This window comes from Labeo rohita, unplaced genomic scaffold (assembly GCF_022985175.1).
Source record: "Labeo rohita strain BAU-BD-2019 unplaced genomic scaffold, IGBB_LRoh.1.0 scaffold_666, whole genome shotgun sequence".
NCBI lineage: Eukaryota > Metazoa > Chordata > Actinopteri > Cypriniformes > Cyprinidae > Labeo > Labeo rohita.
The window spans coordinates 14,098-38,347 of record NW_026129597.1 but is presented as its reverse complement, the minus strand read 5'-3'; the positions used below and the strand labels follow the sequence as shown (position 1 = coordinate 38,347).

Sequence of the window (24,250 nt, the reverse complement as noted above, 5' to 3'; positions counted from 1 at the left end):
CCAAGTACCCAATTATTAAGTAAAAATAAATAAATAAATAAAAACAAACAAACATTTTACGAAAATCAAGTGTAGTCATTTATGTTGTGCACTGTATACATTTATCTCTCTGCATTTCTCGCTTTTCTGAACAGCCATCATTTTAAATTATATTAATTTAAATAAAATGTAACTAGAAAAAGACGATTGCACGGCTGTGTCTGTAATATGCATACATGAGGGAATATGAATATATATTTGAACAGACAAAGATATGCTAAAGTAGTGAGACTTATAATAACTTATAACAAATCAGTCATGTTTTACCTCTCATTCTGCCGCATTTGAAAATCAGCATGACTGTCACTAGCAGATATGGACAAACTGTCAGAACAGAACTGAGTATGTTGAGGAAACAGATCTGAGATTCTGAATGAAACACTGAAAAATAGACACACAAGCACTTTATTATGCACCGTATCTGAATGAGAGAATGTGAATAAATAAATCAGCTCACACATACAGCAGTGATCATTTGAGGCTCGTCTGACTGAGATCCAGCTCTTGGGTGACTCTCCTCTCTCTGGGTGTTTGCAGTAATAGAAACCCTCATGTGACTTTGAGACAGTAGTAATGCTCATCTCTGTAGTTTGATTCTGGATGAGTGATCCATCTTTATAGAAATCAGCTCTGAGGTTTGGTGAGGTTGTATGTTGATATAAACAGTGTAGAATCAGATGATCTCCTTCAGTCACAGGATGAACAGGACTCTCCAGAATCACACCAGATACTGAAACAGAGCAAACATTCATTTATTGCATAAATAGTATAATTATATAAACAATAAGATAATTATATAAACAATGTAATGAACTCTGATAAAACTGTATTTTTACTGCTGCTTGCCCATTGAGTGTTTTTTGTCCACTGATGTTTAATGCATTTGTTTAATCAATCTGCTTCATGCATTGATTGTAAACTGCTGGTGAAATGAATAAATACAGACTCACAGTGTACAGTGATATTAACAGAGTGATATTTAGCTTCAGATTCAGACTCACACCAGTACACTCCAGTGTCTGATGTGTTGGTGGAGCTGATTGTACATGTAGATCCTGTTTGTGATCCTCGATGTAATGATGAACAATCTTCCAGCCGTCCACCGTCAGTGTATCTTCTCACTCTCCATCTATCAGAGTTACTCTGGTCCTCACAGCTCAGAGAGAGAGAGACAGATGTAAAGTGTTGAGTTCTGCTGGAACCGACGATCAGAGAGACTGGAGGAGAAACACCTGAGACGACAATTACAGCTTTAGAGTCTCAGATTTGAGGATAGAAACTCTCTTTATTAAATATGAACCAATAGTTCAAGTTCTGTTTGAACTCACCAGTGACCCACAGCAGCTGTGTGTTGCTGTACTGTGTTTTATAGGCTGGTTTCTCTCTCTCTGCTCTGCACGAATAAACTCCTGTGTGATTTAGAGCAGCAGAACTGACAGTGTAGTTTCCTCCTGCTCCTCTGCTGCTGTCTGAGAGCAGATTATAATGATGGCTGTTATCTGAAAAAACAGAGAATGAATTCATTATTAAAATGGAATATTGGACTTGAATAAAATCAGTTAATTCAGATGTTACCACAGTAAAGGATTAGTTCACTTCCAGAACAAAAATTTACAGATTATGTACTCGCCCCCTTGTCATGTCTTTCTTTCTTAGTCGCTGTTTTAACTTTTTTTTTTTTTTTTTTTTTTTTGGAAAGGGTGTTTGACCCTCCTTGCACCCTCCAGTTTGTAAACACTGCGTCTGTACTTGTGCAGCGATGTAGGATGATGGATGATTTTGAAGTTGGAGAAAATGAGATGAGAGTTTTACCATAACTGTATTAAACCGGAATGCACAGAGTACACATGCACATGGCTGAGCTAGACAAAATTACCATTATATACCATATATATATATATATTATCATTATCTCATTTTTGACCGGGATGGTTTTTAGCTGGTTTTGCATCTGAACTCTTCATATATATATAATTTTTTTTTTTCTTAGAAAACCCGTATTCCTCAACTGGGATCATTTTGAGCCCTTTGAACTTCCAAAGTGCAATTTCAATACAGCTTCAAACTCGTAGGCACCATCCACTATATGGAGAAAAAACATTTCTTTACGACTGAAGAAAGAAAGACATGAACATTTTGGATGACAAGGGGGTAAAGTTCATTATCTGTAAATTTTTGTTCTGGAAGTGAACTACTCATTTAAGCACATTATAATTTACCTGCTGAGACAGTTAAAGTGAACCAGCTGAATGTCCAGCCTGTAGAGAAACTGTAAACCTCACAGATCAGAGTCACTGGATCTCCTTCAGTCAACCACTTCTGTGGAGAAACACTTAAAACTGCTCTGGGATCTGAAATAGAGAAATCACTCATTAATATCCTGTTAAATGTGTGTTTGTGTGTGTATGAAGTGATGATCAAACTCACCTGATACTCTCAGTGTAACTGCATCACTCATTTGTGACCAGCGTGATCCTTCTGTCTCTGATCCTTTACAGGAGTATTTACCTGCATAAGATTTTTTAACAGGACTGAATGTGTGTTCCTGTCGATCACTGAAAACACTGGTTGAACCTTCTTTATACCAGCTGTAGCTCCAGCTAGTGACGCCTTCATGATTTATATCACATCTGAGAGTGACTGCGTCTCCTCTGAATACATGTTGAGCAGGTTTAATGGTCACTTTGGGTTTTGGTCTTTCTGTACAATGTCAACAATTTACATTTAAAATAGTGTAATAATTTAATAAATCAAAATAAAATGTGTTTATATAATTGCTATTTCACATGAATTATTTTATATACAAACTGGCGGTCAAATGTTTGAAATAATAAAGACTTTTTATTTATTCTTTGAAAGAAGGTGGAATTTATATGACAATAAATATAGTAAAAATAATAATATGAAATATTATACTTAAACTAGTGTTTTACTATTAAAGTTATTTTAATTACTTTACTTTACTTCAGTCTTCTATGCTGCTAACTATTATCAGTTATTATTTGTGATCAATTATTATTAATGGTTCTTATTATTATCAATACTGAAAACAGTTTTCGTTTAAAATGTTTGTGGAAACTGTGATGCTTATATATATATATATATATATGTATGTATGTAAAATCAGCACTTTCAACACAAAATAATCAGCCATGTTTCTTGAGCACACTGAATTTTTTTTTTTTTCATTTGTCCAATTTAAAAAAAAAAATATAAGGTTAATTGTTCACATCTATGTTTTATAACTTGAGCCGATGAAAAATAAATAACTTGCACTGAACAATATTTCTATGAAAACTATTTTATAAAACCGGCCACAAAAGTATATTTTTGTTTTTTAAGAAAATCAATTTATCTAATTTCTAATTAATATCTAAACAAAAATATATATATAACATCAAAACACAATTTTCTATTTAAAAATAATTCACTAAAACTGATCTCATAAAATGTTCAAACCTATGACCTTTTGACTGTAAAAAAAAAAAAAAAAAACAATTTTATATTGTTGAGGAAAAAAAAAAAAACATGTTTCTTTGAACACACACATTCATCAAGAATCAGCATGTGAATCTCAACAATGGTGAAAATAATAATAAAAAAAAAGCTGCATGCTGCAGTGCATTGTGGGAGCACCAATTGAAACTCAACCATGGCTCCCAGAATGCATTGCAACATGAATTATGCACCTGAATTGTCTTAGTATTTTCCTTTATTCTTACTATTTGCTTTAATTTTAGCTATTTTTGTTGCGAATTAGTAGCTTGTTTTGTGATGTTAAAAGCAAAAAGCAAATACAAAAAATCATGCTCCTTTTTTGTTTTATTTTAACATGCTTTGCTATTAAATGTGTTTTCTAAAAACAAAACTTGAACAGCAAAAAAAAGCTAATACAAAGCATATAATGTCAACAACCAAGTGACCAACTAAAGCAAACACTATTCACCAAGATGGTAACCTTCAAAAGTAATTCACTCAAACTATGGAAGTAAACCTCCATCAATTCTCAATAAGAACTTCTGCATGACAGATAACGTCAAACTGGGGTGTTTTTTTTCAAAAGCATCATTCGACAGCTGTTGGTAATGACAGAACTTGTGACCAGAGTTGCTTCTGGGAAACGCACTCCTGGTTAGTTGTAAGTGAAGCTGGTGAAGTTTGTGGAGTTGTTTAATCCTCCTTTGCTGAGATCTTAAGACATTTAATGTCTTTTATTTTGGTTGATTTCGTCTAAGGTTGTAATGTTTATAATCTTATTTCTTAAATGGGAAATTTTGTTTTGATTAAGTCTATATCTTTTTGTTTAGATCAAAACTAGAATTTAAATTAACTGACTTTCTTCAACAAGAAAAATATACTTTCATGCCAGGTTTCATAAAACAGTTTTCATAGAAATATTGCTTAGTACAAGTTTTTTATTTTTCAGTGGCTGAAGTTATAAAATATAGATGTGAACCATTACCCTGTTTTACCCTGAATTTCTTGTTTATTTTTTTTAAAACGGATGAACGAAAACATCAATAATACAGAGGAACGCAGGAACTGAAACGTTAAAATATCGATTCTGCTCGGAGTTAAATTTTTAAAGCCCTGCTGTAATAATTAAAAAAAAAACAACCCAGTGTTTTTTTGTTTGTTTTGTTTTTGTTTTGTTTTGTTTTGTTTTTTAATGCCTATAAATCATGACCCCTTTCTCAGATCAAGCAATTTTCAGATTCTTGGCTGTGTGACGTCAAACATTCTTGGCTGTGTGACAGCTTCACCTCCAGAAGAAGTAAGCGTAAGGGTTTTTTTTTATTTTTTATGAATATTTGCAAATCGCCTTTCCTAATAATGTGCTAGTTAGCAAGTTCCACAATGAATGCGGCTAAAGTTAACAGTCTCACACCGTGTCTACACCTGACGTGAGCTTGTTCTATTTATGATCTACTGACACAAAGTTGAAATGATTTGCAATGGTCGCTTTGTCGCGTCCACTACATATTCAGGTTTTATTTGTAGAGGAGTTTTGAAAGTGTTTGTTAATGACTACCCACATAGCAATCGACATCTGGCCCAGCTCTGGGCCAAGCAAGCAGTTACACTCGGCCCAAGTGCAGCAAAGAATTACGGCCCTTAAGTGGCCCAGATCTGGACTACAGACATGAGCCACACATGAGCCATAACTGGCCCAAGTCTCAGCCAAATAGTAACTTATAACCAGCCCTGAACTGAGCCAGAACAACTTTTAATAGTGCTACCCCCAAACAACCACTGAATCAATGTTAAAAGTAGTTGATTTGTCAATGTTAATGACACTGAATTAACTTTAGCTCCCGCTATTAATGTTAAAAAAAAAGAAAGAAGAAATTTCAACAAACCACCATTGTTGTGATAAGTGATCGCTTTAGTTGGGCTCTTGATTCTTTGTATTTCAAAGTCAGATTTTCTTTTTTTTTTTTTTTTTGTTTGTTATAACAGTGTGTGAAAACATATTGTTTGAGGCAATAAAATCTAAGATCCATTAAGACCAGATAATGGTGACTATAATCATTGTGAAGTTATGTAAGTAATTGTTCACAATGAGAGATATTGCAATATGAGATTAAAGCAGAAGTGCAGCTATCATACTTTTATGAATTACCAAAAAAATCTTTTAATTGCTGAATCAATTAGATATAAAGAATGAACATATGAAACTACAATGGTGACAATCAGTAAACGAAAATTTTATGCAGAAATGCATGCTGAGTACTAACATAGTTAAAAAACTCATTCATGATTCCCAGCATGAATTGCAGTTGATCTGTTTATCTGAAATGTCTGATGATTGTCACCATTGTTGAGGTTTGTAAGCTGAGTGTTGATGTCTAAGTCTTTCTGTGTGATGTCATAGATTTTTTTTTTTTTTAAACGTTTGTGATACAGAATCATCAATAATCATCAATATTATATCACATTGTTTCTAGCTTTATTGTTGCTTGACAGTAGTGATGGGAAGTACGGATCTTTTTACGGATTCTGACCTTTGAGTCTCGTTCAGCGAAATAAATAATCTTTTTTCGAGTCATTTCATTTCGTTCATTTTAACAAAATATAATTAAAATGTTACCTGTTACCACCATAACACATCTACTGCTTACACAAACGTTGATCACACTTCAAATGAAACAAAACTATAATGCTATAAGAAACAGAAAAGATTCATTCATTGTTTACCTGGGTCTTTAGTCTATGATTAGCCCTCCTCTTATCTGACAAGTTTTCGGGTTTGAGTCGTTCGTTCATCACATGACAGCCCAATAAGCTTAACCAACGCAGTGTGAGCCGGAAAAAGAATTGATTCGTTCATCTCTCGAGTCTTCGGGTTCGAGTCGTTCGTTCATCGCGTGACAGCCCCATAAGAACGAACGACCCGGAAAACCCAAAGACTCGAAACAGGTGGACTAAATCCAGTACGGAACCTAATAGGGTGTTGCGCATGTGCATTGAACAAAAAATGAACAAAAAAACGAAAAATTCAAAATGAACAAATCGTTCAAGAACAACCCATCACTACTTGACACCCATCACAAAGAATAATCTACTTCAAAATAACTTTAAAACAGCTCTTTTTAATAGCATAAGTGTTTGCACTGAAACACTACTGTAACACAGAAAAAATAATCATCTCAAGAAAAGGCAAGAATCAAGAACCGAACTAAACCAATCACTGATCACAGTAATGGTGGTTTGTTGAAATGTCAACTTTTTTTAACATTAATTGATTTAATGCCATTAACATTGATAAACCAACTATTTTAAACATTGATTCAATAGTTTTCACCTGCTCTCTTGCTATCTGGGACCCAATCTCAGCCTTCAGGAAACCACACAGAGTCCAGTCTTTAACCAGAAACCCTAAAACTGAGCCATAAAAAAAGCCATGGATCCATCAATAGGCAGTAAAACACACAGTTACACCTTTAGACATTGCTCAGTTTTGGGGTTTCTGGTTATAGACTGGCCTCTATGTAGTTTACTGAAGGCTGAGATTGGGTAGCACTATTAAAACTTGTTCTGGCCAGTTCAGTGCTGGTTATAAGTTCCTATTTGGCTGAGATTGGTATGTGTGGCTCATGTCTGTAGTCCAGATCCGGGCCACTCAAGGGACGAAATTCTTTGCTGCACTTGGGCCGAGTGTAACTGCTTGCTTGGCCCAGAGCTGGGCCAGACGTCAATTGCTTTGTGAGTAATAAGCAGTGGTATATAAACTACACTGTAAAAAATTTAAACGTAAAAAACAGTGAAATGCATGGCAGCACAGGGTGCCAAATGTTTACCATTAACGGAAATAACTTTTTTAATTGTTATTTTATAGGTATTCTCTGTGAAACAAAGCTTTTTTTGCAGTTTACCACTAACTAACAGCACACATACAAAAACTATCATTGCATCAACACCTACACAGTTACAGCCTTCAAACAAAATGACATACAGCATAACACCAATTTATTATCATCTTCTCCTGGACTAAAGCACACGAAAGAGTCTAATCAAGCAATGTTGGTTATGTACTATGCTTGACTCTGTTATTATATAGAAGTTTCATTCACTGACGTTGACAAAATTCTCATATCAGAACATACTACTAAATGGGGTTTTTTTTTATAATACTACTTTGAAAATTTTGGATGTTTTTATGAGAAAATTACAAAGACATGTCACAGTCACAGACATCAAGAATCTGGATATGAATCTCAACAATGGTGACAGTTGACAAAATATTCATATTAGCCCTGATCATCACAAAACAAGCTTTTTGTTGATTGTCACCATTGTTGAGATTCATGCGCTGATTCATGATGTTTGTCAGAATTTTTCAGAAAAAGAAAAATTGTCACAATGTCATACAGCTACTATAAAATTGCAGAGCTTGAAGCTAACATATTCACCAATACGGTTCTTGATATGTTTAGTCGGTCAGGCTATTATGATCAATAAACTGTTAACAACCAGCTCTAACTGAACAGTTTTTCTATACTCATTTTTGCTGTAACACACAATATAAAACACAAAATTATAGCAATCAGAAACAACCCGAATTTATTAAGTCATGGATCAAGAGTACAACTAACGCAAATGCTTATCTCCACAATGGTGACTTCAAACTTCATCATTTTCAATAAAAACATTAACATACACTCAAAAAAATATTTCAGCCCTTAACTTAATTCAATTATGTACAAAATTTCCATGCATTTAGATTACGTAGTTTTAATTTAAACAAATCAATTAAACTTGATGTGATTCAAATGCATCAGTCTTACGTAAATGAAACAGGTAAAGTTGATGTAATAGTTCCCAGTGTTAAACAAACCTTGCTCAGTGTTCATGTGTTTCCACACTACAGAGTGTTCAAGTAGCATTGACACAGTGTTGGAGTTAAGGAGATCATTATGTCATGATTGACCAATAATGATGAACACCTGTTGTTTACAAGCAGAATCACAGAAGGAAAGAGAAACACAAGAATCAGCCACAGCCAAAGATAAAATGAACTTAAATAAATGAAGACATTAAATCTCTGATTAAACAACTCCACAAACAACATTACAGTTTGACTTGATTTCTGTCGTATATCCACAAATATTATTTGAGAACGTCTAAACAGAGGTTTAGATGTTTTATTTTAAAAAATGTTTCATTTGACCTCACCATCATGGCGAACAGGGTTTACTTTAGTTGGGCTCTTGACCCTTGACTATCTTAGTATAGTTTTTTTTTTGTTCTTTGGCTGCTGTAATTATGTTCGTAGAGCACATTTGTATAGCGCAAAAAGAGGAGTCCTTATTAAGTGTTCTTGGTTTATTATTATTGATGCTGTAATCATTGTCAAGTGGCCTGATTTATTGGTATTGTTCAGTGGTTTACCTCTTAGTTTCATTATATTTACAGTAGTTGTATGAGCTGTTACAATTACTATCATCATGCCCCTGGATGGTAATGATTTAGCAAACAATAAAAATTAACCAAAAAGACCTAATCAGACTTCCTTCTGGCTTTTTTATTTTGTTGTAATAAATGTGTTTCATACACATAATCACAACAGCCAAAAAAATTAACATAAAAAAGTCAAGAGTCCAACTAAAGTAAACCCTGTTCGCCGTGATGGTGAGGTCAATTGAAACTTAAAAAAAAAAAAAAAAAAACATCTAAACCTCTGTTTAGATGTTCTGAAATAATATTTATAGATATATGACAGAAATCAAGTCAATCTGTAATGTTGTTTGTGGAGTTGTTTAATCAGAGATTTAATGTCCTCATTTATTTAAGTTAATTTTATCTTTGGCTGTGGCTGATTCTTGTGTTTCTCTTTCCTTCGATGATTCTGCTTGTAAACAGCAGGTGTTCATCATTATTGGTCAATCATGACATAATGATCTCCTTAACTCCAACACTGTGTCAATGCTACTTGAACACTCTGTAGTGTGGAAACACATGAACACTGAGCAAGGTTTGTTTAACACTGGGAACTATTACATCAACTTTACCTGTTTCATTTACGTAAGACTGATGCATTTGAATCACATCAAGTTTAATTGATTTGTTTAAATTAAAACTACGTAATCTAAATGCATGGAAATTTTGTACGTAATTGAATTAAGTTAAGGGCTGAAATATTTTTTTTGAGTGTATAAACATCTGTTAATTCTCAATAAGAAGTTTTGTATGAAAGAAATAAAGTCAGACTAGATGCTGAGATCTAGAGAGATCTGTTAGTGTTTCATATTCTGTTGCTGTCAGTCATGTGATGTTTAAGTAATTAATTAATTAGTTAATGAGTCAATTTTACTGTGAAGTAATAATTTGTTTGTAATAATTTAGGAAATGCTTGTGAATTAACAGTGTTGTTAACTTATTTATATAAAGAGATTTGACTTCAATTTTACGTTTTTTGTTTGGCACCCTGTGCTGCCAGTCATTTGACCGTTTTTTGCCTTTTGTTTTACAGTCAAGGTGTTTGATCATTAAATTCAGGAAATAGCTGTAAAATAACAGTGTTTGTCAGCTTATTTAAATAAGGAGATTTTACTTTACTGCCAGTCATTTGACCGTTTTATCATCTAACAGATTTGTTATTGTGTTAATTACAGATTTTTTTGTAATTTTACATTATTTGTTTGTAATTTAAGAAAACAGAAAACATACTGTATAAAAATACAGCAGTTTTTCAGTATAAAAAAATGTGAATTTCTGTGATTTGTAATTAATGTCATAATACTTAAAATAACAGCCAAGTTTTTAATTTAGAGATAGTTTTACAGAGTTTTGACTGCAATTCAAAATAAAAGAAAACAACCTGAAAAATCAGTTATTTTCCGTAAAATTACATTTCTTTTTACAGTGTACCTGAAAGCCATACTTACACTGTTAAAAATTGCTGTAAAAAAATGGCTAAATTTTGACAGTAACATGCTGTTTTCCATTAAAACAGTGCATTCTGGGTATTATTTGACATTTTCGAAAAAGTAGCCTGCTGTTATGTATCGTGAATTAACAGCGTTCAAAATCGACACTCAGAGACTGTGTTTAAAATCAAACTCTACACCCTCATTCACTATTCCCTACATGAGTTTACTAATATAGTCCACCTTACAGAGTTAATGAAAACTAATGAGTGACTTCAGACACTGACGAACAGCTGCTGTTAATGAGCAGAATCACTGATTGAAAGAGAAACAACACAAACAGAAGAACTATATAACTGACTTCAGCCACAGCCTTAGATGAAATCAACTGAAAATTTAAACAACTCAACACACAGCTTTACCAACTTCACACATTTCTAACCAGACTGATTTTATTTCTGGCTCTTGACCCTTGACTATCTTAGTATAGTTTTTTTTTTGTTCTTTGGCTGCTGTAATTATGTTCGTAGAGCACATTTGTATAGCGCAAAAAGAGGAGTCCTTATTAAGTGTTCTTGGTTTATTATTATTGATGCTGTAATCATTGTCAAGTGGCCTGATTTATTGGTATTGTTCAGTGGTTTACCTCTTAGTTTCATTATATTTACAGTAGTTGTATGAGCTGTTACAATTACTATCATCATGCCCCTGGATGGTAATGATTTAGCAAACAATAAAAATTAACCAAAAAGACCTAATCAGACTTCCTTCTGGCTTTTTTATTTTGTTGTAATAAATGTGTTTCATACACATAATCACAACAGCCAAAAAATTAACATAAAAAAGTCAAGAGTCCAACTAAAGTAAACCCTGTTCGCCGTGATGGTGAGGTCAATTGAAACTTAAAAAAAAAAAAAAAAAAAAACATCTAAACCTCTGTTTAGATGTTCTGAAATAATATTTATAGATATATGACAGAAATCAAGTCAATCTGTAATGTTGTTTGTGGAGTTGTTTAATCAGAGATTTAATGTCCTCATTTATTTAAGTTAATTTTATCTTTGGCTGTGGCTGATTCTTGTGTTTCTCTTTCCTTCGATGATTCTGCTTGTAAACAGCAGGTGTTCATCATTATTGGTCAATCATGACATAATGATCTCCTTAACTCCAACACTGTGTCAATGCTACTTGAACACTCTGTAGTGTGGAAACACATGAACACTGAGCAGGGTTTGTTTAACACTGGGAACTATTACATCAACTTTACCTGTTTCATTTACGTAAGACTGATGCATTTGAATCACATTAAGTTTAATTGATTTGTTTAAATTAAAACTACGTAATCTAAATGCATGGAAATTTTGTACGTAATTGAATTAAGTTAAGGGCTGAAATATTTTTTTTGAGTGTATAAACATCTGTTAATTCTCAATAAGAAGTTTTGTATGAAAGAAATAAAGTCAGACTAGATGCTGAGATCTAGAGAGATCTGTTAGTGTTTCATATTCTGTTGCTGTCAGTCATGTGATGTTTAAGTAATTAATTAATTAGTTAATGAGTCAATTTTACTGTGAAGTAATAATTTGTTTGTAATAATTTAGGAAATGCTTGTGAATTAACAGTGTTGTTAACTTATTTATATAAAGAGATTTGACTTCAATTTTACGTTTTTTGTTTGGCACCCTGTGCTGCCAGTCATTTGACCGTTTTTTGCCTTTTGTTTTACAGTCAAGGTGTTTGATCATTAAATTCAGGAAATAGCTGTAAAATAACAGTGTTTGTCAGCTTATTTAAATAAGGAGATTTTACTTTACTGCCAGTCATTTGACCGTTTTATCATCTAACAGATTTGTTATTGTGTTAATTACAGATTTTTTTGTAATTTTACATTATTTGTTTGTAATTTAAGAAAACAGAAAACATACTGTATAAAAATACAGCAGTTTTTCAGTATAAAAAAATGTGAATTTCTGTGATTTGTAATTAATGTCATAATACTTAAAATAACAGCCAAGTTTTTAATTTAGAGATAGTTTTACAGAGTTTTGACTGCAATTCAAAATAAAAGAAAACAACCTGAAAAAATCAGTTATTTTCCGTAAAATTACATTTCTTTTTACAGTGTACCTGAAAGCCATACTTACACTGTTAAAAATTGCTGTAAAAAAATGGCTAAATTTTGACAGTAACATGCTGTTTTCCATTAAAACAGTGCATTCTGGGTATTATTTGACATTTTCGAAAAAGTAGCCTGCTGTTATGTATCGTGAATTAACAGCGTTCAAAATCGACACTCAGAGACTGTGTTTAAAATCAAACTCTACACCCTCATTCACTATTCCCTACATGAGTTTACTAATATAGTCCACCTTACAGAGTTAATGAAAACTAATGAGAGTGACTTCAGACACTGACGAACAGCTGCTGTTAATGAGCAGAATCACTGATTGAAAGAGAAACAACACAAACAGAAGAACTATATAACTGACTTCAGCCACAGCCTTAGATGAAATCAACTGAAAATTTAAACAACTCAACACACAGCTTTACCAACTTCACACATTTCTAACCAGACTGATTTTATTTCTGTCAGATGTCTATAGAAGATCTTATTGAGAATGAAGAGATGTTTAGATGATGATGTTTTATTGTTTTGTTTGACGATACCATTGTGGAGGTCAGTGTTTGCCTTAATTGGGCTCCTGACTCTTGACGTTAAAACATAGATATATTTGTTGTAACTGGGTTTTTATGATGTATTAGTTACAGCAATGCTAGACAGTTGATGTCAGTTATGTCCGCAATGCATGCTGGGTATCAGCACACTAGTGATGGGTTGTTCTTTAATGATTTGTTCATTTTGAACAAATCTTTAATGTGACTCGGGACGAACGAGTCATCTCGGGGAGTGATTCGTTCAGTCGCGCATGCGCAACATCCTATTAGGTTCTGTACTGGAATTAATTCAACTGTTCACATCACATAAAATTTCACATCAGTATTCAAAAAAAGACACTGGATAAAACCTGTGTTATTACCAAGCCATAAACAATTCTAGATTTCTTTATAGTCATTCATATTCATTTATTTGTTATTATTATTTTTCTTTTTTTGTCATAACAAGCATGTTGTAAAAATACACAATTACAACAACCAAACTAAAATTAACCTTAAAATGTCAAGGTTCAACAGCCCAACTAAAGTAAACACTGATCTCCACCGTGGTAGTAAAAGAAAAAAAAAAAACAACCTAAACCTTATTGCTTTACTGAACTTGTATAAAATGATTATTAAATGGGTTATATTCTGATATCTGCAGGAAAAATGGTACTCAGTTAACTATATTAAATTATATAAATATAAAAAGCATACAGAAGCATTTTTGCTGTCTACAATTTAAAATGCCTGGAATTTGAATTTTGATAGACTAATAAATCAGCATGCGTGCACTCTGTGTGTGATTTGGTGATATAGCCTATACTTGAAAATGTCAGATCAAACATCATTACAACAACAATTACCATATTATGTACTAAGTACTGTAATGAAGTATTATTACTTTGTTACATTACACCACTGCTAATAAATCATTTACAAATGCATTTAATCATTTTTGAGCAGTTATAACTGAATGAATAAGAATGGTGACTTCAGAATGGAAGAGAGGGGCGGGGTGAGCAGTAGCCAGAGGTGTCAAATCCAGGTTCCATGAGTAAAAGTCCTCCCCAGTATTTTGTTCCAATCACCTGGATTTGCTAATTAGCAGTTTTTCAGCCAGGAGGTCAGAGATGGGACCAAATCATTCCTTTCGAGACACAAGCAAGTCTCGAGTCAAATCCCAAGTCCTCAAAGAGTTCAAGTTAATGAGATAATTAAGTGACTAATTTAATGATGATTGTGATAAACACCTGCTGTTACTGAGAATTACAGAGGATGAGATGTTGATGTTTTAGAGGTTAAAATGATGCCACCATCATGGAGATCAGTGTGTGCTGTAGTTTGTGCTCTTGACCCTTGACCTCCTGCATTCGATCTTTCTTTGTAACAAGGTATGTGCTGTTGTGAAACAGTGAGATGAGAGCAGTAAAGTGAATAATCACTAGCTGTTGTAATGCAGTGGTACACCATTCTTTTTTTTTTTTTTTAAGCTTTATAGAATAAAAATAAAATGTTTCCTTAAAACCAACAGCGAATAAATTTAAAACGTGTATTGTACTATCAAGACACACAGACACGAAGAACCAGCATATGAATCTCAATAATGGTGACAATCAACAAAATGCTTCATACTGCAATGCATGCTGGGTATACAACATAGGATAAACTCCCATCATGTACTGCAGTATGAATAATTATTATCACCACTGTTGAGGATCATGTGCTAAATGTTCATGTCTAAAAACCTGAACCAATGCTCTTCTTTATTTTCATATTGAAACATTGTAGCGTTTAATTTTTTTGCAGTTGTGCAAAAGCTGAATGTGTGTCAAACCAATCAAATAGGAATACCAACTCATGATATTCATCAAAATTAGTTATAGGTAGAGTTTTTGATTCAACAATACACACGTTTGTCATAAAACAATATTGCAAATGCTTAAAAGCAAACTAATTAAATTACTCAAAGGGTCAAGAGACAAACTAAAGCACACCTTGACCATAATTATGGTGGCATCGTGTTCTTTCTTTCTTTGTTTCTTTTAATTCTCAGTAAGAGATTCTGCAGACATAAAATAAAGTTAGTCTGGTTAGTAATGAGTGAAGCTGATGATGCTGTCTGTGGAGTTGTTTAATCAGATCTTGAGAGATTTAATGTTGTTGTTTTTTTTTTTTGTTTTGTTTTGTTCTTTCAGTTGATTTTATCCAAGGCTGTGTCTGATCTCAGTTGTAGTTCTTGTGTTTGTCTTTTCTTCAGTGATGCTGCTTGTTGACAGCAGGTGTTCATCACTAATGCACAATCATCACTTAATTAGTCACTTAATTATCTCATTAACTTGAACTCTTTGAGGACTTGGAATTTGACTCGAGACTTGCTTGTGACTTGAAAGGAATGACTTGGTCCCATCTCTGACCTCCTGGCTGAAAAACTGTGCTAATTAGCAAATCCAGGTGATTGGAACAAAATACTGGGGAGGACTTTTACTCATGGAACCTGGATTTGACACCTCTGGCAGTAGCTCATTATCATTTAAAGGAACCTGCACCAAAACGGGTCGCTGTGAACAGAGCTGTTTTTGACAAGATAAAAAGGGTATTGTTTTACACTACCATTGATAAATTTAACCGAAGTATGTTAGAGACTTTTCATGTAGACCCTAAAGAATCATATCAACTTGTGGAAAATGAGCATCCGATGACCCCTTTAAGAAAACTGCTCTGGGAGCTGAAAAGAAATCACTCATTAATAACACATTAAATGTGTGTTTGTGTGTATGAAGAGATGATCAAACTCACCTGATACTGTCAGTGTAACTGCATCACTTATTTGTGACCAGTCTGATCCGTTTGATCCATAACAGGTGTATTTACCTGCGTCAGACTCATTAACAGAACTGAATGTGTGTTCCTGCAGTTCACTGAAAACACTAGTCAAACCTTCTTTATGCCAGAGAGTCTTTGTGACTCCTTCACCATTTATGTCACATCTGAGAGTGGCTGTGTCTCCTCTGAATACATGTTGAGCAGGTTTAATGGTTACTTCGGCTTTTGGTTTTTCTGTACATTGACAACAATTCACAATAAAAAATAATGTGATAATATAATAATAAAATAATAAAATGAGCTGTTTTTTACTGTATAAACAATTTATTGCAAAATACATGCTACACTGTAAAAAATTTAAACGTAAAAAAACTGTGAAATGCATGGCAGCACAGGGTGCCAAACGTTTACCATTAATGGAAATAATGGTTAAAGACCGTTTTTTAAAAACGGTCAATGACTGGCAGAAGCAGCTTCCAAACAAAAACTGTAAAATTAAAGTCAAATTTCCTAAATTTCTTTAAACATTTTATTCTTTTCTTTTCTTTTTTTAAAATTGTTACTTTACAGGTATTGTCTGGATTATCATTTTTTATTTTGCAGTTAACCACTAACAGCTCCACAGTTACAGCTTTTAAATAAAAGTATCACATCAACATTTGCTGGTCTTTGCTGGACTAAAGGACACACTCTACTCTTCAACACAATGGTAACCCACAGAACTAACACAACACAAACACTTTAAATCCCAAAACAACATGAAACACTAACAAATCTCTTTAGATCACAGCATCTTTGCTTTAAACAAACCAATCAAACTTTGTTTCTTTTAATGCAAAACGTCTTATTAAATGTGCATTTTTAAAAAAAAAAAAAAAAAAAGTTTAGCCAAGTGTACGTAGAGACACAGACATCAAGAATCTGCATATGAATCTCAACAATGGTGACAATCAACAATATATTCATATTAGCCCTGACTATCACAAAACAAGCTTTTTGTTGATTGTCACCATTGTTGAGATTCATGTGCTGATTCTTGATGTTTGCGTGCGTCAAAAATTCTCTTTTCGAGATGTGTAAAAACATGATTGAAAGATAATGAATTGTCACATGAGATTGTTGTAAAAAATATCAAATTTAAAGTTATGTTAGTGATCACATTACCATTAATGAAATATCAGTTCTGTTCCTGAAAGCCATACTTGCACTGTTAAAAATTGCTGTAAAAAAACGGCTAAGTTTTGATAGCAACATGCTGTTTTCCATTAAAACAGTGCATTCTGGGTATTATTTGTCATTTTCGTAAAAGTAGCATGCTGCTATGTATCGTCAATTAACAGCGTTCAAAATCGACACTCAGAGACTGTTTAAAATCAAACTCTACACCCTCATTCACTATTCCCTACATGAGTTTACTAATATAGTTCACCTTACAGAGATAATGAAAACTAATGAGTGACTTCAGACACTGACGAACAGCTGCTGTTAATGAGCAGAATCACTGACTGAAAGAGAAACAAGACAAACACAAGAACTATAGAACTGACTTCAGCCACAGCCTTAGATGAAATCAACTGAAACTTTAAACAACTCGACACACAGCTTTACCAACTTCACGCATTTCTAACCAGACTGATTTTATTTCTGTCAGATGTCTATAGAAGATCTTATTGAGAATGAAGCGATGTTTAGATGATGATGTTTTATTGTTTTGTTTGATGATACCATTGTGGAGATCAGTGTTTGCTTTAATTGGGCTCCTGACTCTTGTTGTTTGGACATAGATATATTTGTTGTACCTGGGTTTTTATGATGCGTTAGTTTCTGCAATATCGCTCAGTTGATGTCAGCTATGTCTAGTTGGGCATGAGCGTCATTTACTTAACTGGTTCTGAGTTTTGCTGGACTCATTAGGAGTTTATTTTTGAGTGTGTCTTTATATGTTTTTCTTCTTCACAGAGTATGTTACAGCATGAGATTTTTTGATAATGTTGCAACCACAAAATAAGAATTTAATAGTTAAAAATTAATACTATTGTAACTTTTATACTCAAATAGAGACATGAAGAATCAGCATATGAATCTCAACAATGGTGACAATCGAAAGCTTCATGCTGGGTATCAGCACACTACAAAACCTCACCCATGACTTGTTCTCACCATTGTTGAGATTCATACGATGATTCTTGATGTGTGTATCTAAATTATACCAAAGTTCTGTTTTTTTTTTTTTGTTTTTTGTTTTTTTTTTGCATGAGTGGTGTTGCTTACATCTGCACGCTCAGTTTTTTTTTTTTTTTTTTTTTTTTTTTTTTTTTTAAATCTAGTATCAATATTCAATATCAATATGCAATTCAAAAGGAAAGTCGTAAGAAGCATGTTGTAAACACACATAATTACAACAACTAACTTTAAAATGTTAAGGTTCAACAGCCCAACTAAAGTAAACACTGATCTCCACTGTGCAACTCTCTTCTGTAGACGTCTGACAGAAATAAAGTCAGTGTGGTAATAATTGAAGCTGGTAATGCTGTTTTAGGAGTTTAATCAGATCTTGAGAGATTTAATGTCTTCTTTTATTTCAGTTGATGTCATCTAAGGCTGTGGCTGAACTCAGTTGTTCTTGTGTTATTCTTTCATTCAGCAATTTTGTTTGTTAACAGCTGGTGTTCATCACTAATGCTCAATCAGAACGTGATCAATCATATAATTATCTCATTAACTTCAGCACTAATTCAGTATTACTCAAACACTCTGTAGTGTTGACACATTAGAAGTGTTCATTTAAAACTGAGGATTTTGCTGTGGGTTTTAAAGGGTTAAAGATGCACGATGGAAAAAAAAACAGCATGAAATGTAATTTAACAGTAATAAACTGTAATTAATTTACAGCAACACACTGTAGAAAAACAGTAACATGCTGGCAACCAGAGCTGCCAGCAGATTACCGTTAATTCAAGAAAAAAACAGTAATATACTGTAAAACATAACAGTCAGATTTACCAAGCAAATCAAGTTATTTTCACTAAAATATTAGTGAATGTTCATAGAAAAACAATTATGCAAAGTCATTAACGGGTAAGGAGAGTAAATATTTAATTGTGCCTAACTGATGTGTTTTTGTACAAGAGAGATCTGTCAGTTTAATTTAGTTTTGTGGGTCACCATTGTGCTGGAGAGTAGAGCTTGTGCTTCAGGCAATGATGAGCCACAAATACTGATGTTTTGCTGCTTTATTTAAAGACAGTAATTGTGGAATTGCTGATATAGTGACAATCTCTTTACTAAACATTTTATTACACAAATTTGTGCTTTTGTTAGTTAATTATAATCCATAAAAATTTGAGTAAAAGTCGATTGCTTCTTTATTACACTTTAAGTGTTTGCGGGTTTATATTAAGAAATATTTCTTCTTAGTGGACTCAAATTAAATAAGTTCATTGTATTATCACCATATAAACAATAGTTTTTTTAAAAACTCAAATGGTTTGAAGCAATCGGTTTCCAAAATAAATTGAGTTACCACATGGTATAATAACGGTAACATACTGTAAAAATGAAGAGCTTTAAATTAACGGTAGAGAGCTGTAAAGAAATAGTATAATGCTGGCAACCACAGCTACCAGTAGATTACCATTATTTTACAGTGCAATTTTTTACAGTGAGAGAGATCTGTTAGTGTTTCATGTTCTGTTGCTGTCAGTCATGTGATGTTAAGTAATTAATTACTTAGTTAATGAGTTAATTTTACAGTGAAGGTGTTTGTTTGTAATAATTTAGGAAATGCCTGTAAATTAACAGTGTTGTCATCTTATTTATATAAAGAGATTTGACCTTAATTTTAAGGTTTTTGTTTGGCACCCTGTGCTGCCAGTCATTTGACCGTGTTTTTTTTTTTTTTTTTTTTTTTTTTTTTTTTTGTTTTACAGTAAAGGTGCTTGATCATTAAATTCAGGAAATAGCTGTAAAATAACAGTGTTTGTCAGATTATTTAAATAAGGAGATTTTACTTTACTGCCAGTCATTTGACCGTTTATCATCTAACGGATTTGTTATTGTATTAATTACAGATTTGTTTTGTAATTTTACATACATTTGTTTGTAATTTAAGAAAACAGAAAACATATTGTATAAAAATACAGCAGTTTTTCTGTATAAAAAATGTAAATTACTGTAATTTGTCATTAATGTCATAATACTTAAAATAACAGCCGAGTTTTTATTTAGAGAGAATTCTGACTCCAATTCAAAACAAAAGAAAACAACCGGAAAAAAATCACAATTATTTTCCGTAAAATTACATTTTTTTTACAGTGTATGTCAGGTTAGACTGAAGTGTTGTTCTATAGCTGTTATAGTCACTTATTTAGTGTCTTATGAAACATTTTAACTAATTTCTCAGAGCAATTCATTTTGTGAGAAAATATATGTGCTGTGTATTGTCACTGCTACTGTAAATTGTTCCTCTAGTTACAACACATAAGAAACTTGTTAAAAAGATGCTTTTATAATCAGTAAAAATCATAACACTCTTTTCACAGCTAGTTTGTAACAGTGTAGAATCACTCATGTGAATGTGTGATGAAATTCACTCACCTTCAGTTTGTCCAGAGTGAATGATTGAAATTAGCACTAAAAACACAAAAAGAAAATGTGAGCATTGAGCTGATATTGTATGTATTATATTAGCCAAATGAAGGTTTATTCTTCTTCCTTTGCTTGTAAAACACCACAATTTCATAAATGTTTCTTAGCTTCACAACACAGGTTTCTGTTACAGTTTTTTTTTTTTTTTTTGTTGTTGTTGTTGTTTTTTTGCTTACAAACTAAAATTAAAAACACACAATTAGTGAAACCTGACACCCAGGGATCAAAATCTCAAAATTTACACAATTCTCAAATTTACACAATTCTCAGCCTCACAATTTTTGCAAAACACTGCACACATTGTTTTGCAAGACACTAAACACACTTCTGTACATTAGACACAGAAATCTAACATGATGTCACTTTTTTGCCATTTTAAGGCACTGCTTTCCAAAATACTACACACATGAACCAACTGATCAAACACGGCCATCAGGTGTGCAGACACTTCGGTGCTTAACTGTAAACTCAACAGTCAAGGTGTAAGCACTACAAAAAGGCAATAGGTGAATTTATGTCTTCAACAGTTTAAGAAGGTTTAAAAAGTTTAAAAAGTTTTAAAAAGTTTTAAGTTTGAAGGTTTTCAGACTGAAATAGTTTGAAGTCTAATGTAGTTTTAAAAGGTTAAAGTTTTAATGTTTTGAAGGCAATACAGTTTGTCAAAGATAGACAGATAGCTAACATAATTAGCAAAGTTACTAGCATGATTCTTGCATGATTAACATTTTACTAGCATGTTGTTAACATGTTTACCATTTTATTAACATGATTTGCAAATTACTAACAAGTTTCTAGCATGATTAGCAAGTTACTAGCATGTTTCTAAGATGATTAGCAAGTTGTTAGCATGTTGCTAACATGTTTCTAGCATGATTAACAAGTTGTTAGCATTACTAACATGATTAGCAAGTTGTTAGCATGTTGCTAGCATGTTTCTAACATGATTAGCAAGTTATTAGCATGTTGCTAGCATGTTTCTAGCATGATTAGCAAGTTGCTAGCATGTCTGACAACTTGAGAAATATATAGTCAATACCATTAAAATTAAGTTTAAAAAAGTAATGGTCTATCAGCATTTAAGAGATTACAGTTTTTGCATACTTACTATACTGGGCTTTACTGAAGGTTATGAAAAAATAAATGAGTTTACACACAGTTTTTTTATTTTGTCATCTAAATGAAACATTTTCAAGTCTTGAACTGAGATCTTGAATGATTAGTTATCCCGTGGCTCCCTCGTGTGGACAGCATTAGCATTATGCCCTTAATCTCTGCCAACATTATCAAGCTGCAGACTCGGAGCCTGCTGCATGGACAGTCCCGCACCCAGAGTCTCGCATTCTCAGACCCCTCATTTTTCGAGACAGCGCCTCCTGCTGTTCGGAAGATCGTATAACACCCTTATCCAAATGCCATTGAAAACATTAGAATGCAATATTAAGGTCTCTTTTTGTTTAAAGTTATCCAAATAAATATTTGCGTTCCCTGCTTAATGCATGTGCCAAAAAAAAAAAAACAATCATTGTGTTCTCAAACTAACTAATTACCCAGTATTTATTTTTTGAGCGTGGGTGTAATTGAAAGGAAATTACTGATGCAACTGATACAAATACAAATTGAACTATCATCTGAAAAATATTATGTGACATTATATTGCTACAATGTTTTAGTTTGTTTTTGTACAATGTTTCAAATTCCATTTTTTTCTTTCAGCTCAACATATAATGGTCTAATTAACATTATACCATGCTAACATTACAAAACCTGTTTTTTGATATTTTGAATGTGAAGCAAAACTCAAATAATAGACAAAACACCAATAATGAACAATTCTGTACTTTATTTAACGATCACCTTAATCACTGCAGCATTTATTACATTTCTGTATTTCTGGAAGTGAATTCCCCGTTTGAATTGTTATATCCATCTTCAAAAAAAAAGAGAGAGTCAAACTCAAATTCAAAAGACCACCCCACAGAGCCCATACAGTCAAATTTCAGTCAAAACAAATTAAAACAAGGAACCCCCAAAAAAGGCCAAATGACACATTCTAACTCACATGTTAATACCATAGACTGGTTAATACATAGTGAAGGCATAGCAAATTTGATTATTAGGCAACTGTAGCCTATGAGTTGTAAATGGCTGGCAACAACTTCATATCACAGTAAAATTAATATTGATCCATTTTAATACTTACGTTTTAAGAACTAATTTAAGTAGTCTATATAAATTATATAAAGTAAAATAATTATTCTGGCATTAATTAATTCAATTTATAGTTTTAGGAGAAAAGTTCCGATAATTAAAAAAAGGTAAATCTGATTAAATAATTAATGATGACATTCTTTGATATTAACACACTTAATGTATTTAATTGGTCTACTTTAATGTCAACTACATTTAATCAATTTTTTTACAATGGCTTGTCTACAAAAAGTCCAAGGTTAAAGGCTAACGTTAGCTATCAAAATATTTTCGGGGAAAAAAGGCGAAAAAACATACATTAACGGCTCAAATTTTGTTACAAACTATCATTACAAATATTAAATAGACTGTTCATATGTTGGTGTATCGATGAGCTATAAAGTAGTTTGATTAAAAAAGAAATCATTGAATAAAATTGACGATACTCACCATGTTTCGGTTCTTCATGTGTTTATCCATGTGTTTATCCGATCCAATTTGAAAGGTGGCGCTGTCTCGAAAAAACGAGGGGTCTGAGAATGCGGGACTCTAGATGCAGCAGGCTCCGAGTCTGCAGCTTCATACTACTCACATTAAGATTAAATTGCCACTATTTTGTTTTTTATTTGAAAAAAAATAAATAAATAAAAAAAATTAAAAATAGTATAACAGGGCAGGTTTTATGTTTTTAAGTGTTTAGATCCAGAAATGGAAGAAACCTAAAATAACATTGCATAGTTTTTATTAAATATTAATTCTTGTTACAACAATAAATAAATACATACATATAAGAAGCCAAGACAAACTAATGATTTTCTTTTTTTATGGATTAACACTGAAGTCAGAAAGCAGCTGGTGAATGCGGTCACTTTAATGCTGAAATTATGATCCACCTCCCAATTATTTTTCAATGTTCACATGAGGCATAAACGACTGTTTTTGATTATATTCGCCAAGATATCATATATTTTCATATAATCTCACCTGTGTTTGTCCGAGAGAAGTTTTTATTAGTTTTTATTGAGAGAAGCGAGGATGAATGCGTTCCGGAGCGCGATCGTCCGAGCCGCAACACGTTGCTGTGCATTGAAACACAGAAAATCTCAAAAACAGCCATTTTACATAAAATTTAATATTTAATATGTTCTTCTACTATTATTGTGTGCTATCGCTGGAGTGTTGTCATTTAAAAGCCTTTAAAACAGCTGAAAATAATGTAGATTAGTCAGCACGGACGGAGCGCAGCGAGCGTTGCTCTGCAAGTTAATATGTCACAAAATATGTCACAGGCATTTATAAGAACTCATTTTCCCATTTTTAATATGTTCTTCTATTATTATTGTGTTCTATCGCTGGAGTGTTTTATTTAAAAGCTTTTAAAAGCTGCAAATGATGTAGTTTTGTGAGCACAGACAGAGAGCAGTGAGCCGCGACGCGTTGCATTACATATACAGAATATCTGACAAGCTCATTTTACCTGTTTAATATGTTCTTCCACTATTATTGTGTACTATCGCTGGAGTGTT

The 24,250-nt window shown here is 32.8% G+C and overlaps 1 protein-coding gene across 1 annotated transcript; it reads right to left on the bottom strand.

Moving 5' to 3' along the window:
• Window positions 1-276: 276 nt before the first annotated feature.
• Window positions 277-21,892, bottom strand: LOC127161544 (immunoglobulin superfamily member 1). Its single transcript, XM_051104288.1, has 9 exons — window positions 21,886-21,892; window positions 20,487-20,522; window positions 15,864-16,124; window positions 2,467-2,739; window positions 2,259-2,390; window positions 1,368-1,538; window positions 990-1,271; window positions 526-769; window positions 277-422 (listed from the first exon to the last, which is right to left on the bottom strand). Exons 1-9 carry the CDS (start codon window positions 21,890-21,892, stop codon window positions 296-298), a joined length of 1,533 nt encoding a protein of 510 aa, XP_050960245.1. The 3' UTR covers window positions 277-295.
• Window positions 21,893-24,250: the final 2,358 nt, after the last annotated feature.